At 38.6% G+C, this 15316-nt stretch overlaps 1 protein-coding gene across 2 annotated transcripts in view; it reads left to right on the forward strand.

Moving 5' to 3' along the window:
* LOC140157557 (protein GDAP2 homolog) overlaps positions 1–15316 on the forward strand; it is a 41640-nt gene that overhangs the window by 12557 nt on the left and 13767 nt on the right. The window contains exons 4-8 of one of the 2 annotated variants that reach the window (XM_072180786.1): positions 2953–3106; positions 6991–7079; positions 8276–8352; positions 9836–9995; positions 14932–15109. In XM_072180786.1, coding sequence (XP_072036887.1) covers positions 2953–3106; positions 6991–7079; positions 8276–8352; positions 9836–9995; positions 14932–15109 — 658 coding nt within the window. The remainder of the gene's footprint in view (positions 1–2952; positions 3107–6990; positions 7080–8275; positions 8353–9835; positions 9996–14931; positions 15110–15316) is intronic. The other variant, XM_072180788.1, reaches the window with a different exon arrangement.

Below are 15316 nucleotides of genomic sequence, written 5' to 3' on the forward strand. Positions count from 1 at the left end.
GGGGTAAATCTTCAAAAGTCAGCCAATTGGGCTACCAAATTGCAAATTGGGCTACCAAACTGCAGGTTTGGCAACCCTGTTTGTCCAGTGTGAAATCCATTCTATATCAAGTGATCTCTGTGTGTTAATTAAGTACTGTATTCTTTCTAATTAACGCCCTGCATTTTCCAAAATTGGGGGGGGGGATTAAGTCAGGCTAGCGGCACTCTGTACAAATTGCCTATACCGATTCCGAAGACAAAAACCTGTGGCACAGTCGCATCCCCTGCTTTGTACATGTTCCCAGGTCACGGTATGTCTATGTGACAAACACTCAGGGTCAGAGAACAGCGCAATCTGTCTGCTGCTAAGAGCCGTAATATATTTCTATTAGTCACCTTTTTGTACCGTTCGCAGCATGCATGCAGAGCGTGACGTCTCCCCAACAACAACAATATGGCATATTTTATTTTATTTATTTATTTGAACAGACGCTTTTAAATCAGTGGCACACGCCTTAATTGGCGGTGCGTTCATATAAAAGACAAAAAAACAAACATTTAAAACAACAACAACAATAACATCGCCTTTTCGTAGCTACGTCACATTTAGCTCATTCATATCATTACATACATGTATTCATAATCACCTTTCAGGATTTGTGGCGTGACGAACAGACTCTTATACAGGTATCGAGCTCACGCTGTCCTCACTTGAGCGATCGATGTAGCGCCTCTCTTAATTTAGTACTCTCAGATTAAGTAAAGGTCATCATTCTCATTAAAAACATCTCTATTATTTACAAATACAGTAAATATAGTCGCTAACTATGGACACACACATGGATCTTGAAATCAGCGATCACATGTTTGAAAATACGGATACTGTATGGTATTTACAGCATTTATGGAAGAGTTTGGTTGAAAACAAATTCGGGGCATTTATTAGAGGGGTATTAATAAGAGAAAATATGGCACATGTGGTAATAGAGTTAGGCAAAAAAAAATTGTTTGTTTGTCCACGTCCGACCGACCATGTATCCTGGTCCCGACCGTGTCCTATTTTTTTTTTTTTTTTTTTAATTTGCGTTGAATGTGCTAGTAAAACAGTGGTTAGTATAAATTTAAAGAAAGAAAATGTAAAGAAAATGAACAGTATAAAATGCAGAACCATCTCAAGAGTTAAACCAGTAAAGTGCTGTGTGTTTTGACTTATTTACCAGTCTTCAAATTGTCAGTTTCAAGTGCAATATCTGTAAAAAAATTTTTAAAAAAATCCGACCTACCGACCCAACTGTTTCATAAGCCTCTATGGACAAACAAACAAATTTTTTTTTTTGCCTTATGCATCATGAACCAGAACAGGTGTTCATACATACTCACGATATAACGACGTTTCTGATTGGATTTGCGCTCTCTTTTGCTGGTCATAAATACCGTTTATGACCAGTACGCAGGGCATAAACAAGCTCGCGCCACGCAGCGTTGGAACCCAATTAACACGATCCACAATTTGCTAGGGTTGCGTACACGCGCATGTCACCGCGCCCATCTCACGCGGACCGCAAAAGATGACGTGGATCACGCGTTGACCCCCGGCCGTTGATCTCATGAGCCGAGCTGCTTCCTGCAAGTAGGCCTACTCATTTTCTTCCAATTTATGAAGGAAAACGGTATGGAAATGTTATTTAAACTTGTAAACCCTTATTATTTTCATCTGTATTGCCTTGCTAAGAATGTTGGTATGATGAGCGGGGTTCATTCATAGGATTCGAGATGATCGCTGTTTATGCCCTCGGCTTTCGCCTCGGGCATAAACAGCGATCATGCCCTCAATCCTATGAATGAACCCCTAATTCACATTGTATAACTATTACCACCGACCGTTTGTTGTGTTAAACAGTGATCTCTACATGTATGCAGGATTTCTTTGCGGGGAGTACAGAATTTATAAAATGGATGTTTCCCCACAAAAAATGACCTGTAAGACATGAGTGAGTGGTCCCTTTGTCAATTTTTCTTTCTTATTTGGACCAATTAAATCTTGGAGAATGTCCACTGCAGTGTGCATGTGTTGTGACTGTCCTACATCTATTAACCCTTACACCCAAAAAAACCACAGAATACCACGATGAAAAATTCTGCGCATGCATGCATCCCAGGGTCTGCGATGACACAATCACCCTAAGTGTCAAACGCTCACAGAATTGCGGGCCGGGCAGCAATTAGCTGTGTAGCTCCCGGTCCATGATCGTGTGGTTGGCATGCTTGGGGGGTCAAAGGTTCGAATCCCATGGGTGCCAAGTCAAAATTCTTCTTCTTCTTGAAAAATTCGGATCTTCTGTGACTTCCGATAGCAAAAAACCTGGGTCAGTGTTAGGGTTAACTGGTTTCAATCATGTTTATCAGGGAGAGATAATAGTCAACAGTCTGGTAGTACATAGTTTGGATGTCTGCCTATTACGCACAAGGTCCCAGGTTTGTGTTGGCACATTCTCAGATTTTTTATGTAGAGTTTACGCTGGCACTTTTTTTTAAATTTCATTGTCATTTGAGATAATTGTAACATACGGTATATTGGGTGGTATATATCTGATGTAATTGCTGTTTTGTTTTAAAAAGATTTTTATAATTATTTTTATTTTTAAATGCCATACAAAATGATAATAGAGCTTTGATTTAGAACATCGTTTTATTTTTAACAAGTGCTTTACGCCATTTCAAATGTACATGTACTTCTTAAATATCAGATTATGTTGTTCAAGTCCAAAGATTTACTCACTGAAGATTTCATCAGTAATGTGCCGATACAGGCGCATTACTGATGAAATCTTCCGCACGGAAGATGAAACGTCTAAAACGTGAGTAAATCTTTGGACTTGAACAACATAATCTGATATTTAATTTAATTATATCAGTCCTGATGAACTTATTCAAAGAGTACATGTACTTCTCTTTCAACTGTTAATTGCAGGTTGCAGGACAGGAGAGGCTAAGCTGACCAAAGGCTACCAACTACCAGCACGATTTGTCATTCACACTGTAGGACCAAGATATAATATCAAGTACAAAACCGCAGCGGAGAGCGCCCTCTATAATTGTTACAGAAATGTTCTTATGCTGGCAAAGTAAGTGGAATCTTTGTGCAACACAACCAGCACACCCAGGGGGGCCACTGGTCATTGACCAGGGGTATCATGCGTGGCCAAAGATTCAAGTAAAAAGGGTCTTTTTTCATGATCAGACACTGTACTTAAGTATCGTGAATAGGGTATCTAAAACAAGGAAATTTGAGAAAAAGGGTATACCTTGTACAATAAATCAGTGTTTAGGGTCCTTTGAGACAAATGTAGTATGTAATAAAGGTTAAAAGTTATGAACTTTTGAATTTGTGTTTTCCCAGTTATCATGAAGGGTTTTAGAGTCAAAATATGACTGATTTACTTGCTTCTAATGGGGGCAAAAATAATGTCAATACTTATTTAGGGTATGAAATTGCACTTGTCATACTTGTTTAGGGTTGCATTTTCAGACCTCGTAAATACTTGTTTAGGGTGCTATTTGAAACTTCGTGGCCACGCATGATACCCCCTTGTCAATGACCAGTGCCCCCCCCCCCCTCGGTCCCAGTCGATTTGTGCTCCTTCATCACTAAACAACCCATCTGGCAACAACCTCATAGTAAGTCTTTTCTGATTGGCCATTCATCATCATTATAAAATGTTAAAATGAAAATTGGCTGTCAATCAGTGCTGGGCTTCAGCGCATGCAGCGGTGGATGCAGGGTCTTTTAGACGGGGAGTTTGCTCCTGGGACGGGCAAAAGTAATGCCTATGCTTTGACAGATGCTATATTACAAATTGTATGTTAATTTTGAGAAGCTAATTGACCTTTTTAGTAGACCCAATTTGTAGAACAAGGCCATATCAACACATATTTGGAACTCTTTGAACCCCAGTGCCCAGTGGGCTATAGACATCTGGTAAATGATTTAAAGGTCAAATTAGGACAGGCAATTTTATTCAAATGACGGGCAACTCTCAATTTCTATCTAGCTAAGACCCTGGGTGGATGGCCAGCTATGCGGTAGCGCCGGTTACATAAATCCACACAACATACATTCTTAGTCAGTGGGAATGGTCTATTACGTAGACACATAATCTGATTGGAGAATCGCATGATTTTGGGTGTTCCGTAGACGACCCCACGTCATCATGAGTGTTGATAACACGCTCATAGAGGTGCGTGTATGTATCGCGTTGTATGCGTAGACGCAGTGCGGAATACTCGCACACGCTAGCAGTACGCGCAACAAAAGAGGTGAAGTTGTAAACAAGTTTCATTCATTTTTAGAAAAAGGGGAGTTTTTATGACTGTAACTTAATTTTTGCTTTAAAAAATAGTTTACAGTTATTAAAATAATATTTAACTGACTAAGAATGAGAATAAACGATAGGAATTTTTATTTTGTCTATCCTCTACCTATGATAGACGACAGGCAGGTCCAATATTTTTATCGTAGTGCGCCGTCATCCACTACTCAAAAAATTCATATCGTTTATTCTCTAAGTAAACTTACACGAGTATGGACTGCGAGTCGCCTACATGAAAGACAATATCACCATTGTTGGTGCCTCAGTGGCTGCTAAGCTAGCATATATTTTGCATTTGCGGTATCTACAAATAGTGGGGGGCCTACGATGTTTAGTGTCACTTACACAAGTCACATCCTATAGCCAATTGAAAACAGTTTTATTTGGGTTGTCGCCAAGGGGGTGGTTTAGTGACATGAACACAAACCGGCTGAGACTGAGACAATAGGGGGTGCCAAATTGACCAATTCACCAGCGCTCCCTACATGTAGATCGATTCTGTGCTCCCCTCCAAGCGGTGAAAGTCACAATTTTTGCATGCTTTGCATGCAATTTAACATAAATAGTCATTTGAAAGACCGTTTTAACACCGAAATTCAACTTGTTAAAAAATTTAGTGATATTTATGCAAATTTTTGTTTCAGAAATAGAGGGAGGGTGATTCTGTATACTTGCACCCAGGCGCCACAACCCCCAGCTGCGCCACTGCTAATTTGATCATACATTTTGTTTTGGCATTTTAAACTTGGTTCATGTGACCTGGGAAAACTGCTAATCCAGGAATCCCCTGAGATTTCTTGAAATCCCCTTGTAGTTTTGACATCATGCTGGGAAAAACCCAGAGAGAATCCCCAGATTAATAGCAATAGAAATGTGTATACAAGCAGTATCTGATATTAGAACATGATATTAGGTCTTTCATTACATACCGTAAACATTCGCCTAATGGTGCTATGGGCTCCCTTGACATAACTGGAATTTTTAGACACAAACTAAAAGTGCCCTCCCATAAAAATCCCACCAGTAAATAAGGGCACATACCCTGAATTCTTGTTGGGATTTTTAGAGGAGGGAGCTCTCTATTTGTACATGTACATGAAATTTACTCCAAGGCAAAGGAGCCCAGGTGCGCCATTAGGCGAACGTTTACGGTATGTTGTAAGAGTGGGAATTATAGTAAAACCTGGAGAAAACCATGTGTATTGATATAGAATGGCGTGTGCGCAGTTGGGCGCAATGCTTATGCTAGCAGTGGCGTAGATTTCTTTTTGACATTGGGGGGGATGAAGTATAGTCCAGCACCCTTTGGCGACCGAATTAGTTTATGATATAAATGCGCGCGAAGCGCGCGAAAATGTTTGCTATTTTGAAGCTAAACTGATGAAATATGGTGTAAACGTAGATTAAATGCGCGCAAAGCCCGCGAAAATTTGCACTTTTGGGGCTAAAATGGGCGAATATGAGGTTAATTTGGTCAGAAACCCATTATCAGGCGTCAACATTGGGGGGATGATTGTATGGACCATCCCCCTGGCAAAATATTGGGGGATAAATCCCCATCCCCCGGGATCTACGCCTATGTATGCTAGCTGTGCGTTGCATAATGCATGACTGGCACACACTTCGGTGAATACATGCAAGCGTGAGTTGGGACGTTATTGATGGGCAGAAACAAAAACTGAATAATTTTTAGCTATTATAAGCCGAAAATACTTACGTTGGGTAAAGCTGCAAAAGTGCAGCTAAGTGCTCTCAAAGTAGTGCACAAAATATAGATAGATTTATTCTCTTGTCACTCATTTCATGGTGCAAAGAATAATACATAATAGTTATTTCTATCAGGGACCGTGTATAAAGGGACTGGAAACGGGATTATTGATAGCTATTGTCAAGCTATTGTTATCAGATTATCTTTCACGACCTTCGCTTGTATGCGAGTTGCTTTGAATTTTATTATTTACTCATGTTGCTCTACAAAATATCAAAAACACATCAAAGTATTCCAATATCTTTTTAAGTTATGACAAATTGTGTAAAATGTCTATCCTTTGTCGAAAATAATTTCTATGTAGCATCGAGAATCATTTACATAGGATTTTAGAGACAAAATGTGATAATTTTGTGGAGATACAGAATGCTAGAACAAACAAAATTATATTTTTTCTGGAATGTGTACACCAGTATGCTTGGTATTCCTACTGATTTCGATACTGAAATAATTCTTAAGATGATGTTCTTTGAAGATTTATGTTGGCATTTCTAGAGTCTGTCATTATACTAGCAAACATGTAGGCTCATTTCGCTATGTACAAGACAAGCCAAGTGCAGTGTTGTAACTGTGCTTGGATTCGTACTAGGGTCTATTGATCAACATATTATTCAATATTCATGCTTGCTCAACTGAGGATAATTTGTAAACCAGCAACTCGCATGGTACAATGGATGAAAGGCGTTTCCAGTCCCTCCATACAAGGTCCCTGTTTCTATTCAGCCACTGGCGACAGAGATGTAAATTATGCCAAAAAAGTGTGCATTGAACAAAACAATGGATTATTATGCATGAGTGTTCTGTAGACATGCTGAGCTCTGGTTTGATCAGGAGACAAGAGTTTGATTGTCTAAATATGGTATGATTTCAGAGAACAACAAATCTACTCGTTATCAATGTGTGCCATCAACTCAGTCAAGAGAGGATACCCACCTGAAGAAGCGGCTCATATAGCTATTCGTAAGTACACGGCTCATCATACATCCATTTATATTTTCTTTTATATTGTAATCAATATAGTTAGTGAGCTAAGATCACTGAAAAGGCTCATTAATATGTATTTTATTACCTCCACGACCCATTATTCAAAATCGCGCACTGTGATTGGTTGAAACGTATCACGTGAGAGCCCATTATTCTGCAATAATGGGTCGAGCGCCGTAACACATTCTACGCACAGCATCACGCTTGGTTACGCGTGCAATATTTCCGCGATACGCGCTGTCACTTACGCGTACGCGCTCCACCTTGAAGTAAACAACTTAAAATATTTGTGCCAAAAATGATATTTTCTCTTTAAATCGCACTATTTTCTGGTAATAGAATAGAAATAAAGGTGCAGCATTATCTCTTACATGCAAATAATGTGTCCTCGGCAGTAAAAGCGTTTAAATAATGGGTTCGGCCTGCGCCTCACCCATTATTTACGCTTTTACTGCCTCGACACATTATTTGGGTGTAAAGGATAAAGCATTACTCTTTATTTCTTCAATTTTTGCCAATATTTTTCTATTTAATCCATGCATTAAATGTTCCCTTTTGAATGTTACCCACAACATTAAATCCCTATTCAAATGCATAGAGGTCAATGAACTTTAAAGCAACAAGTAATTAGTAATTTTTAATTGTCTAATTTAACTGAGGCAATGAATATTAAATGTGATATCACTTGGCTGATGAGATCAAGTACAGAAACAAGTAGAAATCCATCAATAATGTTTATTGAAGCAATAGTTTATAAATCACCATTGTGCAGCATTGTGATCCTCCGCCACATGAGCCACCCCTGACTAATTAGACTTAACGAGTTACAGTAATTAGTGCAAATGAAAATCATTACTTTTTGTTTCAGAAATGGAAAGGCCAATGTCTAAGGAAAAAATAGTACTAAACAAGCTCATAATTAATATCAAATAAACAAAATACATGCTTGTAAACACGTCTTGATGATTAAGAATGCAACAAAACCACCCTCTTTAGATTCCCAGCATAAAAACATGACCTAGGGTGTTTTTGTCACCTAAAGGGATTTTTTTTAATTTTCTATGATTTATGTCAATATTTCAGCAATTTGTGGTTTGAGAACCACTATTTTGTTATTAGCTTCTGCTGCAGTTCTTATTTTTAAGGAATTTTGTTCTTTTTTAAATTTTCAGGAACGATTAGAAGATTCCTAGAGAAGCATGGCAAATCATTTGAATGTATAGTATTAGTTAACATGGGAATTAATGAGGTAAGTCAAATGGCTGTACAGCAGTTTCAACACCTGTCTATGGACAGGGAGTTTGCTCCTGGGACAGTCGAAATCTGGGTTTGGGTAGGGATATGCCGTGGAGAATTTGAAAGTGGACCCATCCATACAATGTATACCAATTTTACACAGAATTTGAACCCATCTCTCTTTGTGCTAGGTGGCGCTGTGTAGCGCTGCTGTGGTCTTCACATGAGTACGCCATCTCACTCCATCTGATGCCAAGTGCATTGCAAATTGCCAAATACCAAAAAATTTTTTTGCAAATTTCAAAAATTTTGTGGCTGCTGTTAAACAAATATTTTACGGAAAATCTTAGGAATATTTGGAAAATATGTGAGTGGACACTACGAATGAGCCGTAAACTCGGCAAATTGTATTCCGAGATACAGTGCAAAATGTGTGTGAAGGTCGTATTCATATGTGTTTCAATTAGGCACGACATGTTTCTCATTTGATAGCGTTTAAACCAGTCAATAATCCTATTGCTGAAGAGGATAATAATCTTCTACATAGAATCATTAAATAGCTCTACTCTTTGTTTGCTATGGCTAAATCCTGTTCAAGTGGTGGGTTACAATTGCATTGTATTTTGTCTAGGTATGTATAACCAACAATAACAATGAGAGGACATTCCTGAACCGCGTTGACTTGGGGATCATGTGAAATGACCGCCAATTATGACTTTATTACCAGCAATGTGGAAAAAGAGACACATGTAGAACCGAAAAAAATATACCATTTTGTTGAAGGAGCAGAGTTCAACAAACCATAACTCCGCTTATGGATATCGTTTGAAGTCAAATGATATACTATTTTGAAGCTTATGATATATATTTTCTAAACATGAAATAAAACAAAATGACCGGGGCCGACTTTACGGCTGATTCGTAGTGTCCAGTCACATAACGACCTATCCATATACCAAAAATGTTATAATAATGTTAACCATGAGTTCTTTGTTGATTTTTGATTATAGGTTATAATGAACGCGTATTACTTGTTGGGAGAGGAATTAGACAAAATAATGCACGACGCTGATGTTGATGCGCCTAATGCACGAGGCCCGAAGGGGGAGTGCATTAGACTAACAAGTAATACGAAAGTGCATTAACCTATTTCATACACGAGAAGAAAAAACACAAGATATTTGCTGTTTTTATAACAAAATTATCTCTAAAAATATTAATGCATCAACCCGCCTGAAAAATGAATCAAGCCTACGAGACGCGAACGCACGCGAAAGCACTGCGCGTAGTACGCAGAGTGCAATTAGACACAATCAATTCATGGTTTGAATTTTTCTGATTGGTTCTCGCTATCTAAGAGTGTATGAATGAATTTCAATGTGACTTGGGCACAATAGCCTTTGGGTACATGACATGTATCATGTCAACAGGTCATCAAGGGGTCACTTGAGGGGTCACTGTGTAGTTTACTAATGTACTTGTTGTGTCTCTTCTAGGATATCTATCAAGATCTGCTTCCGTTATATTTCCCACGTAATACCATAGAAGAGCAATGGGCCATAGATTTACTACCAGAGAATGTAGGTAATCAGGATGGGGAACCAGTGATAGCAGAGAGACAGATCCGCATCATGGGAACTATTGGTGGGTCAATGGGTAGGTTGCCAACAGTGCCTTATGTAAAGGTCGCCTCATGTCATCAGGAAGATCTTTATGGTGTGCGTGGTGGGCGTATGCTGGGATGTGTGTGTAGGCGTGTGCTGGCGTGTGGGGGTGCATTTGTAAATGCCAGCAAACAATGACAATTGGGAGGTTGATTGACAGTTGCCACAACAAAGTTGTGCTTACTACTTAATAGTGAAATAGACTTGTCCCGTATTTTAATTGACAGTTGCTGGGCAGTTTGGTACACTAAATTTTTCCAAGATGGCGAACGTTGACTGCCATTAATTCGGACCCTTTCCGGAAAAAATACAGCTTATTTAGCCAATATCAACAGGGGCATCGGTTAAAATATTTTCCTAGCATATTTTCCTAATACCTCCACTACTTGGTCTTTCAAAATGTGATGGTAATGGAAAGACACAGGAAAATTTGGTCATTTTCCTTTGTTAAGATTTTTTAAGGGGTGGGGTATGAACGTTTGGACAGTATTTATTGTGGGACATTAGAGCACATCAGAAATATCGAATTGCATTCTGAATATGAAGAATGCCCTTCTGATATCAAATAATTTTGCAATGTAATACACATTTTATGGCAAATGATTAAAAATTGATATTTTTGATATTTAACAGTACTCGAAGTAAACTTTATAAATCTGATGATTTATATTTAAAGTGTATGTAGGTGGGATGAAAAGCCGACGATCAATTGAAAATTTTGACCTTTCGTATTGAAGGTATGGATTTTTTTCCCAAAACACAAAAAATTAGGTCTTTTTGGGGAAAAAATCCATATATTCAATATGAAAAGTCAAAATTTTCAATTGATCGTCGGCTTTTTCTCCCAGCTACATACACTTTAAGACTATATCATTAAATTTATAAAAATTTACTTCGAGGACTGTAACAGTTATATATCAAAAATGTGAAAAATATCAAATTTTAATAATTTGTCATAAAATTTGTATTATACCGTGAATTTCAAAAAATGAAAATTATTTGATATCAGAAAGACATTCTTCGTATTCAGAATGTAATTCGATATGTCTGATGTGTTCTCATGTCCCACAAAAAATACTGTCAAAACGCTCATTCCAGATCCCTTAACCGAACAACAAGAATATGCATCAGCTCTTCCACAATACATGCCGCCACATGCATGATTGCGCATTGAGTATGTGACTGATTTCATTTGCGCAAACGTGTGGCTTATCCTATAGTTTATTATTACTCGAGAGTCCTTGGATATACTCCGATAACCATGGACAACCTTCAACTACAGATGTCTTTTGTTCCTTTCCCCACTAGTGTATTGCAAACAATGTAAAAATGCATGATACTGTCACAAACCGCTCACGAAAGTATCCTGCGCCTCCTCGAGCCACCTCCGGTCCTGCCGGGACTCTGAACCCACGACCCTGGTATTAAGAGGCGAGCGCGCTAGTGTATAGACCAAAAGAGGACTTCCCCGTCAGGTCTATAACGCACTTATACCTCCGTGACAATACCACATGTATCTCATTTGCTGGTATGGGGTCCATGGTTTGTCGCAGAGTATGAGGTTAAAAAGCCCTTGTTTAAAAACGTACAATTCTAGGTCTCGGTCTTTATTTGCTGGTCTTTACTAGTATATGGGGGTGCATAGGGGTGGGTGTGTGGGTGTGTGTATATGTTGTGTGTGTGATGGTGTGAGTATAAGATATGTATGTGTGGGGGTGTGTATGCTAATGAAGTAGGTGTATGTAATAAGTATGCATTATGTGCTTATATTTGGGTGTACGGTATGTGTCTTTTTATTTATATTTTTATTTATAACATTTGGCTGAAGCCAGGCTAAGCCTAATAGTGCTCAGAGGCTACTAAATTCAAGGGATGCCATCCGGATATGACGGGACAGGGATATGGGGAGAGGTCCGATTTTAGATGCAGGAGAGAAAAACCTGCGAGGACGAACATGGATCGGCAACCAAACTCACAAGTGGCCCTGCGGGGAATTGAACCCAGGCCACAGTGGTGAGAAGCGAGTGAGAAGACCACCACACTAACCCACCCTCCCTATGGGGTGTAATGTAGTTAGGTTTTGTTTTTCTTGTAATTTAACTTAGGCTTTAAAAAAAGTTGTTTGGTTGTCCTTAACCGACTGACCCTACTTCTTGAGCCTATTTTTTTTAAAACTTTTTTTACCATTATTTTGCCACATTGTAAATTTAAAGCAACATTTTCAGGGCACATAATATTATCAAAGGTTCCTGTGAGTATAAGACCTAATTTTGTTGTGATGTTGTGACCCTGAACACCTGTTTCATCAATATGTCTCCGCAGTAACCTGGCAGTATTACCAGATTGGAAAATAGTTTGGCAGCATAGAATTTTACAAATTAATAAATAATTATTTTTCTCACATAAATTCTGCTACTTTTATTAAAATAGACACCAAATGATCATTGTTACATATGACTACATCCGTGCAGCCAGATATATGTCTTTTGAGCAATTCCGGTTGCAGTTAGCCTACATGTTATGAATATACATTTGATGCTATACGTAATATATGTATCCCATAGACGGCTATATATGAAAAGTCCACGGTTCGCTGCAGTTTGACCAGGTGTGTCCATGGTTAGCAGGGGCTTAGCAAGCAGGTGGACAGGGTAGTCAGGGGCCCCAGGGTTCAGGGGCCTAAGGGAAAATGAAGTGGGTTAGGGATAGGGCCTCGCACTGCTTCTTGTCCATTGCCCCCGAGGCTCTTGCTACACCCCTGATGGCTAGATGATTTTTACTGGTTTTTACCCATGTCTACGTTTGATAGCAGGAACATGTAGCGATGAGTATATAATGAGTAGACTAGGTATTGTTGGTTGAAGCAGCCGAAAATTTGATTTTCATTATCTAAATCAATATATTATTGAAAAATAACACTTTGATGTTTTGCAAAAGTTCATTCTACAAATCATATACTTTGAAAACTTGCTTGATTTATTGTTGTTAATGAGTTATGTACGTTTTACAAAAGTGTTGCTGTTTCAGCCCTCTTTACAACATAACTCAAGAACCACAGGACCTACAAAAGTATCTGTGATATTTGAATTCTTCTACACACTCGCTATGAAATGATCAATGCAATTTTTGCCAAAGTTCACTACCATTTGCAAGATGCTGTGAACTATCAAATTGCAACAGTTTAAAATAGTTGCTAACCTTAAGGTGATCCAAAGGATGTTGAGGTCAAGGGTCATATTTTTGCTAAAAATTTACTCACTGCACTAATTTTCTGGAATTAATTATCCTTGTTCACATGAAATATAGCTAAATCCTAATCCTTTGGTTAGTTATTACCCACAGAAGCTGATAGGTGTATCCCATCATGCTCTGCAGTACCATAGTAGAAATGCACATGACATAGAAAGTGTACACAAAATCCCTCACTTCAACTTTCAATTACTCGCTTATATCAGGGGAGCTTAGACCTTTGTTTGGAAAAAATATGATCTTTAAAGTATTGTGAAACAATCCATAGCTCTCAATATCTAAGCGGCTCGTGTTTATATTTTGTATACATTTGCTATGCAGCAAGCAGAGAGACTGCATGATGGGATACTCCCTTTTGCTGCTGTGGTTATTACCGGCAATATAAGTCAAATTTTAATATGTTTCCAATTTGAGGGAAAATTGGCCAAAAACATGCAATTTTGCATGTTTTCTTACAATTGTAGTCACAAAATTTTAAGACATGGAACAAGTCTAAGCACTAAGTCTAAGGGTTAGCTCATAATGTTAATATTTTATGTTAGTTTTGATATTTGGTTATGAAGAAGTTTATAAAACACATTTTCCAAAAATTAGAATGCATAACTGGAAATTAGTCTTTGTACAAGTCTTTTGACTTTATTGTCATAGCATATGAAAAATGCCCTAAAAAGCATGTCTTTGGCCCTTATTTCACAAAATTGACCAATTATTAAAATTTGACTTTCATTGCCAGTTAGAACTAACTCAAGGATTAGGATTTAGCTATAGTTATTTCATTTCGCAAAACAGTATAATATTTGTTAAATCCAAACAAATCAGTACTGTATTTTTCTGGAATAGGGAGTAATTTATATCTGATTGGGCAAATGCTGGAAATAAAGGTGTGGGAAGTCCACTAAAGCCACAGGGCATGTACAAGCCAAATTGTAAATCGCTCCAATTTGATTAAAACTCCATGGAAATAGCCATAATTAAGATAGGCGCTGTTTGTAGAAAATACATGCTACGTATGGGAGTTTTATATTTACATTGAAGTAGCTTGAGGCAACCTATTGAATTGGGTTATCTTTTATCTTTGTATCAAAGCGTGATCCCCTAAGATATGACCTAGTGGAATCTCCCCCTCCCTACTCCATGCACGTATTTTTTTGGGCGCCAGCCCCTCGGGTCAAAGCAGGGGCGGCCAAAACGAAGGGGGCGGTGAAGAAGAAGGGCGGCAAAAAGAGGGCGGCGGAAGAAGAAGGCGGCAAAAAGAATTAGTAAAGAAAAAGGGCGGAAAGTGTGAAAAAATTGTACTATACATCAAAATGTGTTGTTTTTTTTTGTTTTTTTTGCTCTTCACTTTTTCAAACGACCGTAATAAAAATTGGGGCAACCTTTTCGGGCTGTTGAGGAAGGGGCGGCAAAATTGGATTGTCTTCAGCCCCCCGGGGAAGGGGCGGCCACGGTACGCCACTGTACTCGGTCACACATAATACACATGAAGTATGCAAGTAAATTATATTTTTACACTGTGCTCCTCTAATAAAGGCAACTTCTTGAAATGGGCTATCTTTTGCCTTTGTATGGTCTCGAACTTGATCCCTTAAGATGTGATCCCTTCCCCCTCCCCCAGTACAATGGGCCTGCTTTCCCCTTCCCCTCACCAATCCAACATCCCACCTTATTTTGTTAAACAGAGAATGGGGAAGATTCTGACGGTGAGGAAGCAGAAGAGAAGTGGGAAGAGGAACTCTCCAAGATGCACGTGGGACAACATGCATTCACTAATATGGAGGCTGATCCTGATAGGATCAAGAAACAACGAGGCAACAAAGCTGCCACACCCCTGGAGTCAGAGATAGACCTCAGAAGAAGGTAAGCTTGATGACTTTATGTTTAACTCTCTTCACGCGGGTGTCGACTGCAGACGACAAGTTTCAATTTTTTTTTAATTCAAAAATTTCAGAAATGTAAATTTTCATGACCATATTTGGAATCAGTATGAAAAATGCATTAAAATGAGTACAAACATGCCTAGTATTGATCCAGTAGTTCTTAAGATAGCTCTTGATATTTTGAGAA

Source organism: Amphiura filiformis, chromosome 7, assembly GCF_039555335.1.
Source record: "Amphiura filiformis chromosome 7, Afil_fr2py, whole genome shotgun sequence".
In the NCBI taxonomy this organism is placed as follows: domain Eukaryota; kingdom Metazoa; phylum Echinodermata; class Ophiuroidea; order Amphilepidida; family Amphiuridae; genus Amphiura; species Amphiura filiformis.